The 22,515-nt window shown below is 38.3% G+C and overlaps 1 protein-coding gene across 1 annotated transcript in view; it reads right to left on the reverse strand.

Annotated features, from left to right (window-relative positions):
- The window catches only part of MYRIP (myosin VIIA and Rab interacting protein), a 197,605-nt gene that overhangs the window by 97,148 nt on the left and 77,942 nt on the right, over positions 1 to 22,515 (reverse strand). The window contains 1 exon segment of the mRNA XM_018075908.2: positions 20,163 to 20,384. Within this exon segment, the coding sequence (XP_017931397.2) occupies positions 20,163 to 20,384 (222 nt within the window).

A 22,515-nucleotide genomic window follows, 5' to 3' on the forward strand; every position in this document is an offset into this window, starting at 1 on the left:
GCTGCCATGAAGATTCCATGTTAGCTCACATAATTAATGAAAAGAGTTTTGGAATGTGCATGCAACAATTTTTTTTAAAAGTACATATCATATATATAAATACATAGACATAAACATTTATTGTTTGAAATTATTAGTTAATGGTACTATAAGCATGGGAAAAAAATCCTGTTAACGTATTTTCACATTAGAGTGGTCTTGATCTTGTGATCTTTGATTAAACTTCCTTAGAAAAAAATGATTACAACTGATAGCCTAGAGGGCAAAATTTTAAGAGAAGTTGGCAATACTTTTAATTAAAACTTCAATATGGTCCACTGTTTGCAATGTCACCTTTATATTCAGAGAAGGCAGTCTCTCCCACTACAGAATTTTGCCTTACACGGTTAACACTTAATTGATCATCAGGAAGAGCAAAAGGATCTTGAGTCCAGCCTGGATTGCAATGACAAGAGAAGCCACATTCACATGATCAAATAATCCATGCTGGAACAACTCCCAGCTCTGTGTTAATTAAGGTTATAACTTGATTTTCAGGCTTTAAAGGAAATTTCCACAGAAGAATGAGAGGACGAAAGCAAACCCTCCAGACCTGAAGGAAACCAGCATTAGCATTAGCTATTGCATATCACACAGGATTTCTGCAGTAAGTCCATCAATATTAAGGCCCTACCTCTCCTGACAACAAAGAAAACAAGTATAAGGAGATACCCTCTGCAGAGAAGAGCCCGCAGTCTGGCAATATGTGGAACAATCTATGAGAAAAAATAAATTAACTGATCTACCAAAACCTTGACGGACGTTCCTAACCAGAGCATGTGGAGGCTCCACTATAGCAATGCACTCCAAGATTTTGATTAGGTTGCAGCCAAGGAACTCAAAAACTTCTGCTTTAGATAGGGGGTTTTACTTTATATAAACTCACACTCCAGTGGGAAAGAAAACCTTCCTACCAGCATTAAAAAAACCCAGTATTTTTATGCACTCCTTTACAGACAAGAAACATGTGTGTTTTCATAGAGCACATCTTACAATCCTGAATAAATTCCTGATCCCCACGATGCGAATCGAAATGAGGAAAACAAGTGCTCATAACTGAAACAAGACTCTTGCTTTCTGCTCTTTTTTAGCACCTGCTGGTATGTTAATGCTTTTCCAGCAAATGAAACGGCACTGCAAAAACTGGTAGAGTTAGAATAGAAAGCAATATGGCTTCAAGGCAGTGTGACATCCTTATGTGGTGGCTCCCTTGCTGAAACCAGCTACTGAAGTGTAGAGAAAGATAAATATACCCTGTAATGCAATTAGCTTCTAAGCGCAAAGGGGGTACGATGATCAGAAAAAGGTTTATTAGCATCACCAATGAAAACAGACAGTGAGAAATGAAAACACTAATCAGTGGTAGGAAGTGTGTTCCTATTAAGTTAGCTAATTAAATGGTTGTTAAGAGGTGGGCAGGTAAGGTCTGAAGTATATTGTAAACTGGCTTATAATTTACTGTTACTCTTAAGATTACCTGACAACTCCATCTGTTGTTTGTTACTTTGATAAACTTCAACTCCTTTGAATTAATTGTGTTGTGTTGGGAATTTGCCTTATATTAAAATATCAAAGTTGTTCTGCAATTTCTAAGGATGAGGCGAAAGAACAACATATTTTTCAAATATATGGAAACATTAATCTTCTGATTTTTTCTTTGAGATGCTTTTCTCTTGCATGTGTTGGAGGACAGCTTCTGAAAGACACCGGACAGTTTGTGCATCTCCATGAAAAAAAAAAGCAACACAAACTTGGCCAAGTCATGTGATTTTGAGAAACCACAGTAAAGTTTACAGAGACTTTGCAGAGTGGTGTGATTTTGCCAACACGCTCTATGTAAAAATAAATGCTCACTAAAGTGCACACCCTTGCAAAGGCAGGAGCAGAGACTGAGTCATCTGCTGTTGACAGATCCCTAAGAAACAAACTGACAAAGCATCCCCTTTCTGCTCCCAGGCTGCCTCTCAAAGGGTAATAACCACCTGCTACTCCTCTTGCCTCCAATGCCAAAGACCTGCAAGGTTTTCAGAAACATGCAGATGTTGCTAAAGATGCACATAGATCTCAGTCTAGTAGAACATGAGGAAGACTGCTTTTGGTTTGTTCTTTTCTTCGCAAAAGGACTACAGAAGCTGTGACTCCTGTAGAAATGTAAGCTGTGCCTCCAGGGCAATTTTTGGCTTATTGACCACATTACTCTCAGCTTCTGAAACAAATGAAACAAAACAACTGCTTTAGCCTCTAGATAGTCCTTTTTTCTCTCCTGCAGTGGGACTGCAGTAAGGCAGACATCCTGTGGGCAAATCAGTAAGAAATCACAGTCTGAAAAAAATTTATAATGCACATGTCTGAGTTATTCCTTCACAGTATTCTTAATCATTTCAAAATATGTGCTCACTATTGCAATTTAAACTGCTCTTTAAACATCTTTGTGTCACTGAGATGACACAGTGTCTTTAACCGATCTTAGTGATTTTCTTTTTGTAGCCCTCAAGCTTCTACAGAATGTTAAAAATGTTTTAAAGAAACTGAAAAGAAAAAGATAACTAGATCACTACAAATGCAAAGAGTAAATCTATTGTATTAGCTAATGAAACATAATGTTGATAAAAATAACCAGGACCACTCAGAATGACCTAATTGTATATTTTCTCAACAATAAGCAACACTTATATTTCAAGGTAAGGTTACTGAAAGGGAAAACAGAAAAGTGAAATGTTACCATGGAAATGTTTGACACCAAAGACAAATGGAAGGTCTCTAGGAAAATGGCTGAAGTTTTAAACAGCAGGTACCCAGTGTAGGCACAAAATCCTAAAAAAAGGAATCTCTCTGCAGAGTAAGTTACATTTTTCCTTGCATTCAGTTACTTGTCTGTTTATTTGCTCTGAGTTTTCTCAGTACTTCAACTATTGCTTACAATCTGGAATTCCTGGTATTTTTATTGGGAAATGAACTGTCAAAGGCATCTCCAAAAATCTAGGAATTTTTTTACCCCTTTTAAAATTTCAACACTTGGTTCTAAGTTTTAAGTCTGTTTCAATCTGGCATTGCAGTCAAGTCTGTAGAAGTAAATTTATGTTAAAAAAAAAATCTGTAATTTTGTAATTTCTATTCCAAACCCAGCAAGCTAAAAGGTCAACTTACATCTGAAATAGATCCAGCTACATTAAGGTAGGTAACTGTAAGGCTGAATTACTCAAACAACTAAAAGCCTACAATTCTATAAGGTTCACAACTCCAGCTTAGATTTTAAAGATTTTTAAATAATATTTTCCATGCCCACTCATACGGTACTGTGGCATAACAAAAGTGGTTCATGTGGGAATGCAACGTGAATATGCCGATACTGAACACAGCAGGGATAGTTTAAGGTCACTGTCTGCTCCAGACAGCACTTAGTTCTAGTCCCTTTAAGAAATCAGTAAGTAATGCGTATTTTAAAAGACTATGCTGCTGAATGTAAGTGTATGGGGAAGTCATTTTGAGAGAGCAAAGGGATTTTAAGAGTTTGTGTCAGTGAAACATTATGTTTTAACTCCCTGCTGAAAAAGAAATTTCATTATAGAGAATGGCAGAAAAATCATGACCTAAGAGCAAATTCTCCAAATATACCAAAAGGTTTCAGTGATTTAGTGAAACAGGAAGTCTGCACAGCTTGCCCTGTTCTGCCATTATGCTGTATTATGGACAGAAATTATTTTGAAATTAGATTAAATTAAAATTAATCAAGATACTTATAAAATTTTCAGAATATTTACTTCAAGCCCCTAAATGTATTTGTTAATCTTAGCAGTAATATGAAGCATCACTCTTGTGAAGTATCCCTCTTGTGGAGCTCTGATTCAAATATTAAATTCATTTTAACTTCAATTATGGAAGCACAAACAGTATTGACATAATAACATCAAGTAAATTTCACAGATGATGTTTGGGAATATTTATTTATAACAATTATTTATTTATATAAATGAAACCAGGACCACATGATCCCATTAGACATATACGCACTGACTCTGAAAGGCAAATTTGGTTTTAGAGTGGTTTTTCCTCTCTCTGACAGCACCACTGTGAATTTCTAAACATAGCAAATGAGCAATTCTCACGTCCTTCTTGTAATAAGGCTGAAGAGGTTGTAAATACACAGAAAAGCCATTTAGACGTGGTACTTTTACATACAATGAAATCCTCGTCAACAAATGAAACACAGAACCTGAAATGACATTTTGCAGAGGCTTTGTCTAAACCAGTTAAAAGGCCATAAGTATTTTGTGATCTTTCACTGTAAACTTATGAGAACAGGAGTAAGTGGAGGAAAATAACCAAAAAATGAGATAATTTTGGAACAGTAGAAAGCTAGGCAACTCACCTCATGGGATGAGCTTATTATCTCTTGGAAAAAAATATTTTTCTATTGCAAACTCACACATACTAACTTAGCAATCTGTTTAAAAAAAAGTTAGATGGTACAGCTCCCTGTCAAAAGAAAAAGCAAAGCTCATTTAAATCCTGATGTCAGCTTGAATTAATTTATTTTAGACCCATGGCAATATTCCCTGACACTGCAGTTTTTTTAATTATTAGGCATAAAAGCAGCATTCTTAATAAATCCCAACAGTAATGATAATGGCAGAAGTATTTTACTTTCTGCAGACTCTCAGAGGCCATAAATGCTACATTTATTCTGAGGGCAGTGTTCTGATTGAGATGAATCTGTAGGAGCATCTGGAGACAATTATTCAGCTAGAATTAAAAGCAGAATAAACCTGTGAGATTTGAGTCTGAAAGGAGGAAGCCTTTCTGCACTGGAAGCAGCACTCTGCCAATGCAGATGCTCTGAAGATTTGTTGTAAGGGTTTTAGTACCACGGAACATTTCACCTCATCTAGGAAGATGGTGCACTAGTGAAAGCTAGTCATTTTAAATGAGGAAAAGAGAGGATTTTCTGCTCATCTTATGTATATGTCAAATAGGGAAAAAAGCCAAGCAACCAATATGTTGCTGTTCTGATGGGATTAGGAAAAGTCACATCATAGAGAAGCAATAAAGTTATTTAGCACCTGGTTCCCCACCCCAGCTCTCTTTAGATTTGCCAGAATCTTTGCTACCAAAGGGAAAACACGTTTTTAGCAAGAGGAAGCTATCTCAAAAGCATGGTAGGGCAGTTATGCTTTCTGTCTTAACCTAACAGAAATGTCCTTCTACTGAGGAAATTATAACTAATACAGAGCCCCAGTTAAAAGAATTCTCTGATGAAGCTAATTCTTTCCCACCACATATTGTTTTAGGGTTTTTTTTCTTGCAAAATATAAATGGAATTTGAGAGGTTCCATCAATAATGCTTAAATAAAAATTTTCTCAACACACAAAAGCACCTCTGCAGAACGATCCAGATCTTACTAATGAAGGGCATCATTCAATTTGTTACATGCTGATTTTCTCTTATATAGGTTATAACAATGCAAGTAACATGCAGGGTGAAACATGTAGGATATATATCACAGAATCACAGAATATTCTGAGTTGGAAGGGACTCACAAGGATCATGAAGTCCAACTCTTAAGTGAATGGCCCATACAGGGATCAAACCTGCGACCTTGCCGTTATTAGCACCATGCTCTAACCAACTATGTTAGCTCACTCTATTTCTACAATCCCTGCTAAAAGGAAATTCCTTATAGAATCTAAATTCTCACTTATATTAAGCACTTGTTCCTGGCCTGGCTCCCCAGACATATCTTCTTTGTAAACTTCATCTGCTGGTCCCCCCAGAAAGAACAAGGAGTAGCTGCTGCTTGTATGAGTACACTCATATCTGATTTCATGAAAAAGATTTGCTAGGATTTAAGAAATCCCATCACAGTGCATCAGGATACCTGTGAAAAATCTCATTAGAAGAGAATGTTAAGAGTTTATTATATCAGTTGTCTGATTTCAACCAAATTAGCTAGCCTCGGACACAAATCTTAAACAATCTGTAGTTAGAACGTATGATGTCTATCTATGTGATCACTAGAAGAAGCACCATTTTTAGATTTTTGCTTCACTATTAAAAAAATTATTAAAACCATGAAATCTAGCAGCTAAAGACAGCTACTACGGAGGAGGTGTTTCCCTTTGCTAAAGGCAAGGCTTTATTTTTATGTTTTATTTTTTTCCTGATCAAGATTTCCCATCTGCTATGTTATCAACTATGAATTTTCCAGAGAGATCTCTTCAGACTTCACTTAACAATCATTTGGACAGGAAAGGCTGCTTTTCTCACAGGTGTCTCTCAGGTTCAATTGCAGTGCCTTGACCGCTGAAAAAACATCACTGCAGTAACAGCAATAGTCAGCAACCTTTAAAAGTCTATGGCGTTTTTTGATCTGAAGGCAGAAACCACAGCTCTGTGTCCCCACCATCTCACCATTTTTGCATGTTATAGCACACAGGGGAGTGATATCTGAGCCATCTTGATGCTTTTCTGACCAGGGACCTACCTGTGGATAAAACAAAGTAACATGCTCTTCTGCCTTGGAAAGCCCTTCTTCAAACTCATGTTCTGGCCAAAAGCAGGCACAGAGCACACATGAACACACAGTAAGGCTAAAAGAGAAAAGTAGACTAGAGATACCCTACTTCTGATAGATGAGATGAGACTCTGGATTGATTCTTATGGAGGATGCAGAAGGTGAAAAGCTTTAAAATGTCTGACCTAGGTAACTGGATGGTGTATTGGTTGTTCCCCATTCAAGACACAGTAAGATTAACAGAACCTGGTGCCTTCCAGAACCCTGATTTCCCATATGGAGCCTGTCACATCCTTGTTTTTCATTCAAACATTCCAGGTCTGTAAGATACCAAGTTAAAAAAAAAAAAACAACAAAAAAAAGAAAGAGCACATGAGCACACTTTATCAAGGTAGGGATTATATTCCTGTCATAATGGAGCAAAAAAGTGAAAGCCACAGTGACTTACTCAACACCAGATGGTGAGCAGGTTCTGAGTAGGAAGCAGGACCCAGGTCCACCATCTACTTCCTCACCTGATGAATTCTGTCACCTACAGAGTAATAAAAATATTTCCTCCCTTCATGTGCTATAAAAAAATATTTACAAGTCCTCATATAGATCTGTGATATAAGATACGTAGAGACACGGAGGAAACACTCTTTTCCTCTCTAGCAGAATCTGTGCATTACTTTTCTACCTTTAAATAAACACTAAAGCTATGTTTTGATTTGAAGTTCTTCTACCCTTCACAGACCATTCAAAGACATTTGAAATGCACACAATCAGCATCAGCAACCATTCAGGAAAACAGAAGTGTCCAAATAATTTTGGAAGTCACAATGATGCCTTCAAAACCTAAATGAAAAGTGTGCAAATATCAGATAGCTCATGAGATTCAACACAATTCAGAAGTCATTGCCTGGCTTCAACAACGAGAATGCATACATTCACTTTCTATTTTACAAAGTAGTTCTGACAACACTTTTCAGTTTAAGCAATGCTGCAATGGCAACTTTTCAATGTGCCCTTTAGTAACCAGAGTGGTACATTTGAACTGAGAGAAGTAGGATCTTTGTGTGACAGGAGCTAACAAAGCCCATGAAAAGGCCAAACCACATACTCAAAGGCACCCAGTTATATGAAATGAGGGAATTCAGAAGTGGTGCTGATCTGTATTTACATTCTAGTAGCACCCATGAGATGTACTGTGTACCTGAGCTATGAGCCGAATTTAGAGGTGGTCCTTTCCCAAGAAGCTTTATACTTAAACATAAAGGAATTGTCATCATCGTCTATTTGGCCAAAAAGGACCTGGGGCAAGCAAAGTTTAACACAGCTGCCCTTAGATAGAGATCATCTGAAGGAAAGCCAGGAGCTAAGTCCTGACTTTCAGAATTTCAAGGCAGTAATTTTTCTTCACATGACTCTCTGATATCAGTAGCTGGTGCATCTGAGCAATGGCAGCTGGGGGAAGGACACTGCCAAACTCAACACAAGACTTCAAGAGGTGACATATACGCTCACTAAACACAATACTCCATATCCCTTTGAAAGTCAGCAGATTTAAATAAAGCCTGCTAGGCTGAAGTCCTGGGTGTCTGAGATCACAGAAGGTTTCTGTCTTGAAACTACTTCCTCGAGGATTTTCACATCCAGATTACTCTAGATGCTATTACTGCAGCTAGCCCACGCTGGTCACCTGAGAAGTTTATTTGTCATCCATTAATCCTATCACAAGTGAGCTGTTGCTAAAAAAAGGTATCAAAAAAGTGATATCACTACAGTGAGCTCAAAGTGTATAGTTTTGAATTTACCTTTGCATTTTTCTCAGGCTCTTTTTTGCAAAGAAAAACCATGAAAAGAAATTGAGTATGCAACTTTTAGTTGCACAGTCACATAAATTGCACATAAGTGGCCAGGTGAAGGTTCTGGGGGTCAAACCACCACCCACAACTACCTTGTAGGAGGATTTAGAGAAGAAAGTGCCAGATTGTCCTCAGAAGTGCTCAGGGAACAACAAGAGGCTGTGGATGCAATCGAGGACATGGGAAATCCTGATTAAATACATGGAAACACTTATTCATCATGACTGTGTTCAAACACTGGGACAGAGGCCCAGAAAGGCTGCAGGATCTGCATCCTTGAGGAGCTTAAAAACTTAACTGGAAAAGTCCCCAAGTAAAATGCTCCTCCTTGTCGTGCTTGGAGAAGGGGACTAGGACAGAGACCTCCAGAGATCATTTCCAGCCTGAATGATTCTGTCATTTGCCTGCCAGAGACCATCCTAAGGGGCAGGCACATGTGCAAGTGTAGCTGCATCCCACATCTGCTAGCAGCCTTCAAGCTGGTTCAGCTTCCAGCAGTGCTGCCCTTGCAAGCCCTGTACAACCTGCTGTGAATCACTTGCTCTGTTTCCCCTTGGACCTTCCTTATCACCAGAGAGGGGCTTGCTGGAGCCCCAGCCACTACAGCCCAGGCAGCAGGTGGCTGGCACAGTACCCTGACACATGAGGAGGAATAAACAGTGTAATTTTTCTGGCTGGCTGTCCTTTTTTTATAAAGTCTATTCATGCAACAGTCATACTGTAAAGTCATAGCCAGCTACCTATGGAGCTGCAGGTCTGGATTTGCTAAGACTAATTCTATTAAGCACTGGAATATGTTAGTGTATGGAGCGTGTGAGGTAGGCATCCGCCAAAAAATTTGCTAATTATATAGTGGAAGTGCTGTTCAAGATCCCTCTAGTGTTACTAATCCTTTATGCAGATATGTGCTGTTTAATTGCCAGTTGGGAATTACCATGACACGTTACATGACTAATTTTTCAAACTACAATCGTGCTATTTCCCCCACCCTCCTCCTTACACTTTTCTTGTCAATCTCCTTTCACTCTACTCTGTTGCTCTTTCTCTTGCCAGAACCACCTTCTTTGGTCGCAACTGCAAAACTTTGAAAGTGGAAAATACGGTATTTAAATGTACTGCACAGAATAGACTCAGAAAAATATGCTTTTGCAGGTCTCAAAACCAACTCTCTTTACCTAAACCCCATGGAAGACTGCTTTGAAAGCTGGTGTTTCTCAAGAATATTCAATCTGTAATTGCAATTTGTATGATAAGAAAAAGAACCACTATTGCCACACTATGATTAGGAGCAACAGAGACACTAGTTATGTATGTTCTCTGTGTGAGCAGTCTAGTTTCTGTACTCGGATAGAGTTCCAGGGAGCAATGTTGATACAGATATGTTCCAAAATATTAACCCTAAATTCCCTTATACCCAATAGCCTTTTGATCCTAGAAGCAAAACACAAAAAGGCATTTTATCATAGGTCACAGTGCCCAAGACTTAAAGGCATCAGTTGTAATGTGGTGGGTTTTTTTGAAACAGGTAACAGAACTACTTCCCCCCAAAATGAATGGCTCAGAATTTCTGGGGCACAGGAAGCAGGGGCATTCAAAATGTAGCTCACAGTGGACGCTTCTCAGTAGAGCACTTTACAGATTATTTTCTTCTTTGAGACAATTTCTAAAAGCATTTTTCATCAGAAGTATGCGCTGCCATCACAGACAGAGGCCTGGCTATCGGTGTGTTTGCAGGACTGGGACAAGTCATCACAATTTTTTTCCCTGCTGCTGAGATATTAATTCACTTTTTATCTTGCCAGAGTTTGAAAGTGCTTTTGACAATTGTGACTACCTGAACTACAGAGAACTCAGGAAATCCCCTAGGTTACAAAGTCCTGCAAACACATCAGTGAGACAAAATCACAGCTATGACTCCTGATATAATTTCTACCATCCTTTAAACGGATTTCCTCTACATCACAAGCATTCATTTAAGTTTCCATACTCCAGGCACTGTTCTACAAGCCGCTAAATTGAAAGCCAGGAAAAATCATGAACACAAAGCAAATCTGTCATCAGCAAATTGAAAACAATGTGAACCATAATATCTCCATTACCCTATTAACCTCACATACAACCTCAGAGTGTGACAGATGATGGAAAATAATATTGCCTAATTAGATGAATAAACTCTTTCATTCAAGACTAATTTTCTCTTGAGACCCTCATGAAAAGAGGATGGCCTTCTCAACTTGAGGTCTGGAGAAGCACCCCTCAAGTCTTCACATCTATGGACAGAAACAGAGATGAAACATAAATGAACCACTATGGACATCTAACTCCCACATATTGCCAAGAGACATCACTTCCTGAATTACAACAACAAGGTTACAGCATATTAAATTTCAAATCAAAATGATCAAGACCGGCAGTATTACAGGTCTAGCAGCCACACCCACAACATTACCTTACAAAGATTCCTTCCCAAAGCAAAAGTGTTCAACCCAAGAAGCAAGACCCCTTGTTCACAGAACAGCCCCCCCCAAAAAGGGACCAACAAAACCCCTTCAAAAAACCTGTTGGCATCCAACAACCCAGAGACAGAAGTCAAACTGTAAAACCATACCATGTTTTAAATTATGGAGGGGGAGAGGAGAGCTATGAGGAGAGCAGAAGACATATTGGGTATGATTCTGAAGAAAAGTTTTAACTTCAGTGCCCATATTTCAGGCAACTGAACTGCAATCTCTTACAGATTCATTTTCAGATTTTTCACATCAGGCCTCATCATTTTCCAGTTAATGTGAAGAATTTCACTTTTACTACAACAGCTTTCTGATGAAAACAGTTTATCAAAGTAAATCCCAAGAGCACTATAAATCCAATACTAATCTGAAAACAAACAGGAAGTTTTCTTTTGCTATGGTCAAACAGCGCTTTCAAATAGTTCACAATTTCTGCACGCAAAAGTATTCTGGTTTTAGGCAACTTTTATTTCGGCACTATGTCAAAATTTCATCTTCATTTTTTCAAGCTGTTTTCGGGGGAAAAAATGAAAAAAAGGATAGAACAACCTGAAATGAATGGAGATGCAAACTCAAAGACAGCTTTAGGTCACAGATTGCTTTCCCCCTTCGTTAACATGATCTTATTTGTGAATACAAAATAAATGAAAGAGCTGCCTCTTAGCTCCCAGGCTGAAGTGAACAAGACGTTTGCCTGGACAGCTATAGCAAAAGATGTAGGTGTGATGTAAGACAGGAAAAGACATTAAACATACTTCCAGCACAGGTAACTGGCAAGCATTACCACTTATTTCATGATCCGCAACTGTAGGGTCATATTTTGAAAGCTGAGGGAATGGAAGATGCAAGAAGAACAATTCACTCTCTAACCAGACTCATGCAGTGCTTATTTGGAATAAGATTTCACAAAAAGCTAAATGCAGAAAAGATATGCTACTATGAAAGAAGTACAAGAAACCCAAATACTTAATTTTACACACATTTTTTGAAAATGTCGTCTTTGGTAGAAAGACAAGGTAATTGCTTTTTCCATCTTCCTTCTTCCCCAAGTTATGGAAGTAGGATGAAATATGCAAACTTCTCATAGATGCTTACTGAAGATACTAAGCAGTAAGTGCTTCACTACCTGTTTCATGTGAGAGGTTGGCCTGAGAAGTAAGAACATAGAGTGACTTATTTATTGATGTGGTCAATCTTTTTTAAAATGACAAACTAAGTTCTCACTTTAACTTTTTCGGTAACACAAGAATGTTTTAAGAGTGCTAGCTAGAGAAAAGACACATTTGTTACTGCCATTCACTGCTAGTGGCTACTGCTAGTCTGGAGGATTTCCAATTTTCTCGTCATGCAAAAAACCCCTATGCTAACTACAGCATTTATAATGCTTCTAAGGGTACCCATACATAATTGGGCAGCTATTCACAGTTAACAGGATAAATCTCTTGGAATAAAAAAACACTGAGGAGGCACAGAGGGTCTTTATCCATATGAAGTGGGATAAAAATAATATAATTTGGCAAAGTAATCTGAATTTCTCAAGGACTGTCAAAATAGTCTTCATATACATCTTATAATGACAGAGTCGGAGAGGCATACAATACAGGTATAAAACAGTCTTCCTTCCTTGTAAGAGGTGTATAGGTGGTAAATCTATGTGGTGATTTAGTGGGAGAGGACTCTTCCTTCATGGCAAACATAGCATCACTCCTCTTGCCCAAGAGACATCACCCCACAGTTCCTCAAATCCACAGTGGGCCCCACCAAACATTAAGAATAGAAAAAGCAAAGAGCAATGCATACAACATGTCCCTTGGAGACTGGGAGAGTACAGGTCAGAAGCTGACTTCACTCCTCAAGGTGGCAATGTCAGAATCAGCTGAAGTAAGTGACTGATTTCTGTACTTTGTTAAAGCTTGACATTTGCACAAATGCAATAGAAGAAAATATGATGAATCAGCAAATGCTGAAACGAACATACATCAAGCCAAGTAGTAATCTTTCATTATTGATAGTTAAAAAATGTTGAGTAATATGTCTATGTGAAAGTTACTTTTTAAAGTTACTTCAAGAGTGTTAACCACAGCATGACTTTTTACTTTATTACATTCATTTTATGATGTGAAAAAAGTAATAGAGCACAATAAGACTTAACAAGTTAAATCTGATTTTCCCTTTTAAAAAATAATCCAGCATAGATGGTGTTCAGTAGAGACCAGAAAAAATGAGGTAATGATATACAAAGATATGCTGACTTGACCCAAAAATCGAACATCTGATCTAGAGGAGCAGTCATGAAAAACTCTGCTTATACAAGTTTTTACTATTAAAAAAAAAAAATCAGCAGATTTAGTTTTAAATTTTCACTTTTTTATCAAAGGGGACTTTTACCGGTACTAAATCAGTGCATTTTAAAATAAAGAAGTTTAAGAGTTTTTTCAGATCATCATCATGGCTAGGCTTCGCAAACAAAGATTTGGGTTTCAGATCAACATGTTTTGAAAAACAGTTTTCAAAGAACATTATGCTAAGAGGATTTTAGAAAACCAACATAGAGAGGAAAAACACAAATCAGAAATCAGTCTCTGTTAGGGAAGTAAACATACAGTGGTCCTGAAGAGGACAAGGAAAGGGTGATGATTGCCAGTGTTGAGGAATATCCCCGTGTTCCAAGGCCAACAGATAGTTTAGTGCTGCTGCACGACCTCGGGAGGGGGACAGGGGGGCTGAAATTCCTGGGTAGCAAATGTCTCCTCCTGAATGTTACAGTTTGGGCTGGCTGAAAAGCACTTCTCTGAAGCACAGTGTCTTGCATTTCAGCTAATGTTAATACAGAACAGAGCCAAAATGCTCACCCTTCTCAGAAAACCAAAAAGAGCTCACTTGTGACCTTCCACAGGGTATCAGGGAAACACCCTAAGTGTCACCCAGAAGCAGACAGCAGCGCCAGCTGGAGAGAAAAAGAGGACTCAGCATGGGTAAATCAGAGGGGTTTATTAGAATCCAAAGCTGCCTGGACATGTTGAGTTTATTATAACTACCAGTCCTAACAGTTGTCTCAGTTTGCTCAAAAATCTTCCACAGTAGAGGAGTTGTCAGAGAAGCAAACCTCATCCCTTCTGTCAACCAGGAAAGCTCCATTGCAACACACAAAAATATCACCCTACTTAGACTACATATGTCCAGGAACAACTTTCTCAAGACTGAGCATCTGAAAACACCAAGCCATTGGCAAGACAGTATGAAAGGAAGTAATCACTTTCTTCTTCAAGACAAAAAGACAGCAGATTAAACATCTGATATATTTAAAAACTAAGAATAGTTATACTACTGATACAAAGAATTAGTTGAAACGGTCTTGCTTTAGGCAGAATCACTGTATTAATGAGGAATGCATAAATTTGATATTATGCTTAAAAAGGAAGAAAGGTACAAGTATTATTGCGTCAACTGCCCAGGAATCAGAATGACAGCCTATTTTTCGACATAACTTCTTTTCAATTCACTCTTGTAGGAAAATCTTGGCTTGCAATCCTTTACTACTTCACACATTTGTAAATTTGAGCCCTCTAGTTATTGCCATCTCTTATTGTTCCTTGTTTGACCCCCATTAACCCTACATCTTCCATGAGTGCCACCAACACAACGTAGGGGCTGTGATGGCCCACAGCCCTCCAAGTCTCCTAAAACAGCAGTCAATGACAAGGTGAACAGCACATGAAGTTCCAGTTGCAGAACTGACGCAAGGGAAGTTCTTCCATAAATTGTGCTTGATATTTAAGATCTATCTCAGCTACTGTAAGGCATGGTGTTCCCACTTGCCACTTAAGTGCACACATTTAAAGAATCCTGTGTAATTTTAATTAGGTCTCAGCTTGTCACCTTGACTGAAAGTCCTTTAGCTTTTGCGAAACTGAAAAGCTAAGTTCAATCAGTAACTTACATGCTGTTTATTATGTGGAAAAACTGTTACATCCTTTCATATTCCACTCCTCCCAGTTTAGCAGTCCCAATATTTTTGCACACTATTTACATAATATTTATTCCTACTAGAGAAGATGTTTGATAACTTTTCCTACTGTGACTTGCCAAAGGTAGGTGGAGCCTACAGACAAGCATTTATATATTAAAATTGAATATAAAGCTGTGGTATTCTCCCTCATTCATTCTCTGCAAGAATCCAAGCACTTACTTTTCTGTGCAACTAAAACATAAAGGCCTTAACCGTGCTGACTGCAGCAAAACTACTATAATAAGAGTACATTAATAATACTTAGCACTTTACAGCCATAGCATGTAACTTTTCAACCACCAACTTCCAAGACATCAGCATCATCAAATCCGTTCTGCACTTGGGGAAACTTGATACATAGAAACTATCCCAAGGTCACTCGACAGCTAAAACTCGAATTCAGTACTTCTAAAACACTGATTAGTCCTCCAGGCACTCAGACACACATTCACTTTCAAGGCTACTTAAAGCTAGAAGAGATCGCTTAATTAGCACTCGTATTTAGCTGTTTTAATAGACCTCTCTTTCCTACTCTCCTCTTCGATTCCATTTTTAGATACTTTTCTTAAAGCTCAGTGCAGCATTGCAGTCTGCTGTATGTTATGCAAGTTCGGCTTTATTCTGTCTAGCAGAAATTAAATTCTTCACAGTGCATACTTCAAAATAATTAACACAGATCAGTATAGCAAAAAAACCAGCAGAGATCAACCTGTCAAAGCAACCAGTTTGCACATTCCTCTCTCTTCTCCTCCAGTTAGAGAACAACTGAATAAACCAAAGACTGCTCTTGGCTCTTGTACAAAATCCAAGCTCTTGCCCTCGCTCTTCGTGGGTACAGTGAGCAAAAGGATATGGAGTCTATGATCCACTGCAATGCTAAAGCATGGTAAGGAGTAAGGAGATCAAGAGACAGGATACAAAACAGAGAGACAGTGGTAGTAGAAAGAGGAGGAAGAAAATTTGAATAGAGCAGCAGGCATTTTTGGAAGGAATTGCATCAATTTCTACAGGTACATACAGCTGAGAAAAATAATTTTCACTGCAATTTACTTAAAATTAGTAAATCCCTTAAGTACAATATGAATAGGATCATTCAGAGGACTTTTAAAAAAGTAGAACAAGATCCATATGTGTCCAATGAAGACAACATGCACAAGGCAGAACTAGTGAATGTTCCTGTACAATTCTATGATCTCGGAAGAAAAAACACATTTCTTGGCATTTACGTGACAAAGTCACAGCTTCCAAGTTCTGCAGAAGTTCTCTCTAATGTCAGACAGGGACCTCAAACAGCAGAAATAGCAACTGTCACAAAACTATACACAAAGCTCCAAGCAATGGCTGAGGCAGACTACCTAAAATATATTTCAGTTTCCTTTTACCAGATGGTTTAGCCTGCTTGAAAGGAAAACAAGGTTGCTAAGCAGCATTAAATCTTCATTAGCTTTCCCCAACTAAGTCCTGAAATCGACTGTTATGTTACAGCCGAATGCATCAACAATCAAATACAAGGTTTAGTTATTAACTAGGAGTATTAGTTTTTCTCAAGTACTATCACAAGGTTTTGTCAAATTTTGATGATTTTTTTTCTTTTCCGCTTTAGAGACTGTAGCAAGTTTTACACTAAAACTTGCATCAGCTAAGTAGAAGAGATGTATCCTTTGGCAGGCTAAAATGCCATCTACCATCAACTTTATCATGCTTCCACAAATACCTGCTCTGTTCTGCTGACATTAAAGCACATTACAGCATTTTACAGGGCCCTCCAAATTAAACCATGTGAAGTATAAAGCTTTTATTAAGGACTGTTCCTCAGGTTGGCAAAGCTCCTTTCGATTTGAGAAGTGTTCTGCCTGCTAAATGAGCCTAGACTTTTATTTCCTGTTGCAATTTTCATTTTATCAGAAGCATTGCTTCATTTTTACATTACCATTAATCCCAATACATGCTAGTTGCAGACAAATGTACTGGACACTGCAGGTAGACTAACCTTAATAGATTTTCTTAAGTCTCACTCTAATGTGCATTAAGAAGCCCTAATGCATATCAAACTAACCTAATTAATTTTCAAGTTCCAGTAAAACAACTACATTTACTACTGATGCAAATTGTTAGATTCTAGTTAGAATCCTACAATTCAACTGGGCACCACACCAAGCTCAAAAGAAAATGTAATCAACATTAATCAATAACTCCGTATTGAAGAGTTGACGAAGGTAATTGTTATTGTCTTGATTTTTTTAATTTTAAAGCAGCAGAAAAATTGGAAGTATGAAAACAAAAGAAAAGAGCAGTTCTCTTAAACATTCCAATAAATCTGTGTTGCAAACAACCAGTGTGACATTTTTGGGACCCATTTTGAGCCACTCAGAACACTACTTTCCACTAAGTCTGAATGTAAGCAGCATGACTGTGTTTCTCATTAGTTAATGACATAAAGAAGAAAAGGAGCAGTGACTGGGTCTCCATCTCCTAATAACTGTCACCAGCAAAAGACTATTAACAACAAAACAGCTCTTATAAAGCAGAATAATGACTTCCTGCAGATCAGGTGATGTCCTCGTAGCCACAGCCTGGCTCCAGGAAGCTAAGCAAGAGGCCACTAAGTAATGACCTTTCATCACCTGAGTGAGAATTTTGAGAACAAGTGAGAAAATCACTCAACAGGTGGATGTGAAGACATGAAGGATTGGGTGTCCATGCTCCCGCTCACAACAGAGACACAAATCTTTTGATATGCAAACGGGGAGATCAGAAGAAGGGAACCAAGAATGCAGGGGGACTCATGAACGATAGTCACGAAAAGCTGAGGTCCACAGCCAGATGTTTGTGTACCTTATTTTGGATTGGAATCTACATACTCATCCTACTGTCCCAAAGTAAAGTGTGATTGGTTTAGAAAACCTGCAAAAATGTACAGCTCCTTGAAGAATGGAAAGTGGTCTCAAACACATGGAAAGCACTCCCTATCTCTACTAAATGAGCAAAGAACCTCTCTGTCTCGCATCAAAAGCATTAATCCAGAGGGCAGAGAAACTGCCTGGAATCTTCTTAGCCAAGAAGACTTAAGAAGTACAGACCTCAGCAAGCTGCCTAAATACATTGTCTGAAGGGTGTCTAACAAGGAGACATTGTACAAAAGTTTGGAATAATCAGAAATGCTCTATACACAAATCGAAAACTTGAAATTAGAAACATATAATTTTATCATAACATACCTACAGATTAGGAAGATATGCATGAGAGAAAAAGCCCTAGAACATTAATAATGTATCCAGAGATAAATCTAAATCAAAATGCACTAGTGGAAAGTGTGCTAAATCTGGAAAACTGGGAAATTGAAGGAAGGTTCTCCAGTTCCTCACCAGATCAATACAGACATTGCTGTAAAGAGATTTTTGAGCCTGAGATTCTATACCAAGGCAAATTTCTAACTTTTAAAAGATGCATTGTGAAGCAGATATGCTTTAAAGGAGTTCAAATACCTAAATTTTTCTTGGCTTATTAGTGAATTTTCTGCCTTTGGAAGAAGCAGATACTAACTTTTTGGCCAATTTTCTACAGATGTTCTATTTTTCAAATGCTGACCTGAATATTTGCTCTCTGCTAAATGTTATTAGTCCAATAAACCAGAACATAAAATGATTAGCAGCAGTGTTAGTTAATATATTCACTGAAATTTATTCACTGAAAAGTAACTTCAAGCTGTGTCTCAGGTCTCATAAATAAAGAAAATGTTTATAACTTATTTACAGGAGGGTAACCAACTTTAAGGGTCAGAAATAGCATCTTTATCATACAGCTACAAATTTTTCTTCTGAAATTAAATTTTTTTGAGACTTTTTTTTTGTGTGGAGTCAGCAAAAGCTATTTTAAGTGCAGTTCATCAGCATCCAAAAACCTGGCTGCCTGTGCTGTTGCCTATATGGGTGAACTCAGGATAAATGGAAGACAGAGGTGTAATATGAAATGGTTGCATGACTAAAGTAGAAACAAGCACTGGCTCCACATCTCTCTGAGTTGCTGGAAAAGATATTCTTATCATTCACCTGCCTCCTTACTGGGGGAAAAGGAGTGTCTGTAGGTTTTCCAGAGTAAAAGTCAGAGAAGAATCAGGTGCCCAGGAGAATTCAACCACCTTTGCCTTCAAACACTTTAGCATTTGGAAACGTGGCATTATCTGTCTGGGATCCCTATGATTTTAAGGCCCTGTGTCAAAGGGCACCCACTTCATTCACAGATATTATAAGAAAGCTTAAATTTCAAGTGGATATTTATGGGAAACATAAGGAGGGAGCAATGAATCTTTGCTGAGCACAGGAATATCATATAGCATTGCAAAGGGACTTTGCTCTTGTCCTCATCCTGTGTTCTCCACTAAAGGGAAAGATGAAGAATAAACAGCCATCTTCATCACATTTGCTCAGTTGCTTTAGTTACCAATGTTCAAAATTAAACCATAAGGAATTGAGTCACTTCATTCACCCTTCTTGTCTGAGTTAAAAGGCCTTGGTCAGTGCTACATCGTCACAGACAGGGCTGCTCTTGGAACTTGGCCTGCAGTGCAGACAAGGACTATCACAGTCGCCATCCAAGGAACGGCCTCTTTGCTGCTGTAAAACATTTGCTTGAATTTGCTTTGTTTTTCTGATGCTATCTTTAAATGTGGTGGCTCTGTTACCCTCAGAAGGGTGAGAGAGTGAATCCCTGATACTCTCTGCAAATAGAAGCCTGGCAGCATATTCTTAACAGATGTTGCACTGCTATTTTCTCTGGGTACTTGCCAAAGTAAGCTCAAAGCATACCCACCAATAAGCTGGCATTTAGAAAAGCACTCCAAAACAGCCACAGCTGGATGATCTATTCACCAATATTCTTCTTTCCATTCCCCACCCATCAAAGGGATTTGCTGCAAAATGATTAATTGCTTTACCACCATCTGTGCTCAGGTTCCATTAGTAACCCAGGTGTTTCAGGAGAGCCTGGTCCTGCACAAGCTATGTCCAATTACTGCTTGCTGATACATCAGTCCAGCTAAGCAAGCCTGGAAAATGCAACACGTGACCAAACACTCTCAGAACAAATTAACCTCTACAAAAACCAGGCATGTCACACCTCAGGAACAAATCAACTCCTACATAAACAGGTACTTCACGTCCTATCCCACCAGAGTTAACTACTGACAAATAAAAGGAAAAGATCTGGTCAGGCCACAGTTGCTTTGCATAGGTTGCTGAACAGTCTTTACCTTGCTTGCTGACAGACGCTGCAAATCCAAGCCTTCTCCTTCTTCTGGTAAGTACTGCAGTTCTTGCAGATGTTGTACTTGCAGTCTTGGCACTGTCGCTTGCTGTTGATAAGAAATGTGAAAGGGGAGCAGCAGCGAATACAGCAGTGCTCGTTGAACTTCTGCTGCTTGGAAAGGATGCTGCACTTGTTACCCTCTTCATCCAACTTCTGCTTCATCTCACTGGAATAAAAAGCAAAAGAACAAAAATGTAAACAAGATTTCAATGGCAAATCTTTCTCCTCTTTCCACATATTCATGTTATAATCTTCAAATAACTTTTGCAGATGTGAAGTAAATGTCAGAAACGCATATTCTAAATTTAGAACGGGGAAGCAAAAACTCCTGCGTTCCCTGGAGTCACCCATGTGCAACCCATTTAAACTCTCCGAGTCGCAAACCAGGGCAAAATTTACTCTGGTCCAGAGAGACAACCCTCAGGAGAGCCAGGCTGCTATGACAGGTATTCCATTTCTGCTAAGCCATAGTGTCATTTAATAACATACCATTTCAGAGAGATTTGGGTGCTTTTCTAGTTAGGACCAATACTAAGACAACTACTGACTGTGAAAGTGTTTGCAGGCAGTCTGTATAAAGTTTCCTGTATTCCAGCAGAAAGGCTCACTTATTAAAAAAAAACTAAAATAAAATAAATCGTGTATGCATGGTATTAAGTACTTTGCTATTTTCCATTTTACAGTGCTTTTGATATTTACATATGAGGCAATATATTCTGTGATAACAGTAATAAAAAAGCATGCAGAAAGGAAGAGTTGTGTAAGCAGACAAGCCTGCAAATTCATCACACGTTTTCTGGTATGTACAACTAGGATATACTCTAAGAGAAGAAAAAATTAGAATTAATGAAAAACATGTAAAATAAAAGGTTATAAAACAGCATGCTTACATTCATTCTTGCAGTTTCTCAGAATTAGTGGTGACTATCTTACTATTTTCAATTGCTAATAAAAACCGCTTTTAAGACTAGAGTAACACAGAGGTCTAAACAAAATTTAAAGGTACCACAAAACACAGACTAAGATGTAGGAAGACACAGTCATGACATACTGACTTACACTTAAATTAATGCTTAAATGTCTTGCTACAGGAAAAAAAGGAATACACTTATTGCATACTTATTCAGGAACTCAACCAAGATAATCTATAGACATCATTATGAGCCAAGCCTGGAATATTAAAAAGGATCACATTACTGGGCTATACATCTTATTTGCCACTTCCGTCTCAGATTCATAACTCAAAATAAAAACAGCCTATTTTATAAAATTCTGACAGATAAATTCTAAACGTCAAGTCTAAAAAACAATTAAGGCAGTGATCTAAAGCATACAATATTTGATCTTGCACATGCGTCATATTTAAGCATAATCCCGATATATGCCTTTTATAAATTTAAAACTTGAAAACAATGTATGCATCTATTGCTTATTCCCTGTATAAGGGTTTGACTGTTTTAGACTGCTCAAATCCAGATACTCTTTGGACTTTCAAGTCAATAATCTTTCTTTGTTATTTTGTTGTCCAGATGGCAAAACACACTCCACAGTTTTACAGAATGTGAAAGATGAAAAAAGTAAGAGATTATCATGTAAGTGAGGAAATACCTAAAATATGCAAGTCAAACTGGCTTCCTCGTGTAAATGGATAGAACTATGCCACAGGTTAAATGGGATGGTTAGACTAGTTTGTCTTATCTCCATTGCTCCCTCCTACCATGGTACTACATGGACAATCTCTCTTGGGAAGCAGTAGGGGAAGTGAACTGTTCCCCACGTCGCCCCTTCATCCATAGCACGCATGCTAATCTGCAGCAATGGAGCGAGACAGAGCAATGTTCCTGCATGGAAGGTCAGGTGGGAACCCTAGGTCCCAGAAGAGAAGCTGATGAAGGTGAGGGCTGCATGATTCACAGAGAAATCCTGGCATGGAAAAGCATCGGCAGCCCAAAGTGCTGCAAAATTTGCTTCAGGATGGAGACCCCAGGCAGCAGGCTGGCCTCCCCATAAGATGAGAACAGCTAAGGAGTTGAGGTCAGGAGGAGTGGTGAAAAAAGAGGTTTTTGTTCTTATGGAGTTCTATTATCTGCCAGAGTTAGTAACATTGATACTTGGTAGTATCAGCTCCCATACTAAACATTGTCATGCTCAGTGTCATTTGAACCCTAATTAGGGCTCTAATGCGTGATTGCAAGATAAACCACAGAAGCAAAGCCACCAATTAAAGGTGCTGAAATAACGCTCAAACAATATAAAAACAGGAATTTCATTCATGACAGAGCTAATAAAGCCTCATA

Source organism: Manacus vitellinus, unplaced genomic scaffold (genome assembly GCF_001715985.3).
Source record: "Manacus vitellinus isolate BGI_N305 unplaced genomic scaffold, ASM171598v3 scaffold_3_pilon, whole genome shotgun sequence".
Taxonomy (NCBI): domain Eukaryota; kingdom Metazoa; phylum Chordata; class Aves; order Passeriformes; family Pipridae; genus Manacus; species Manacus vitellinus.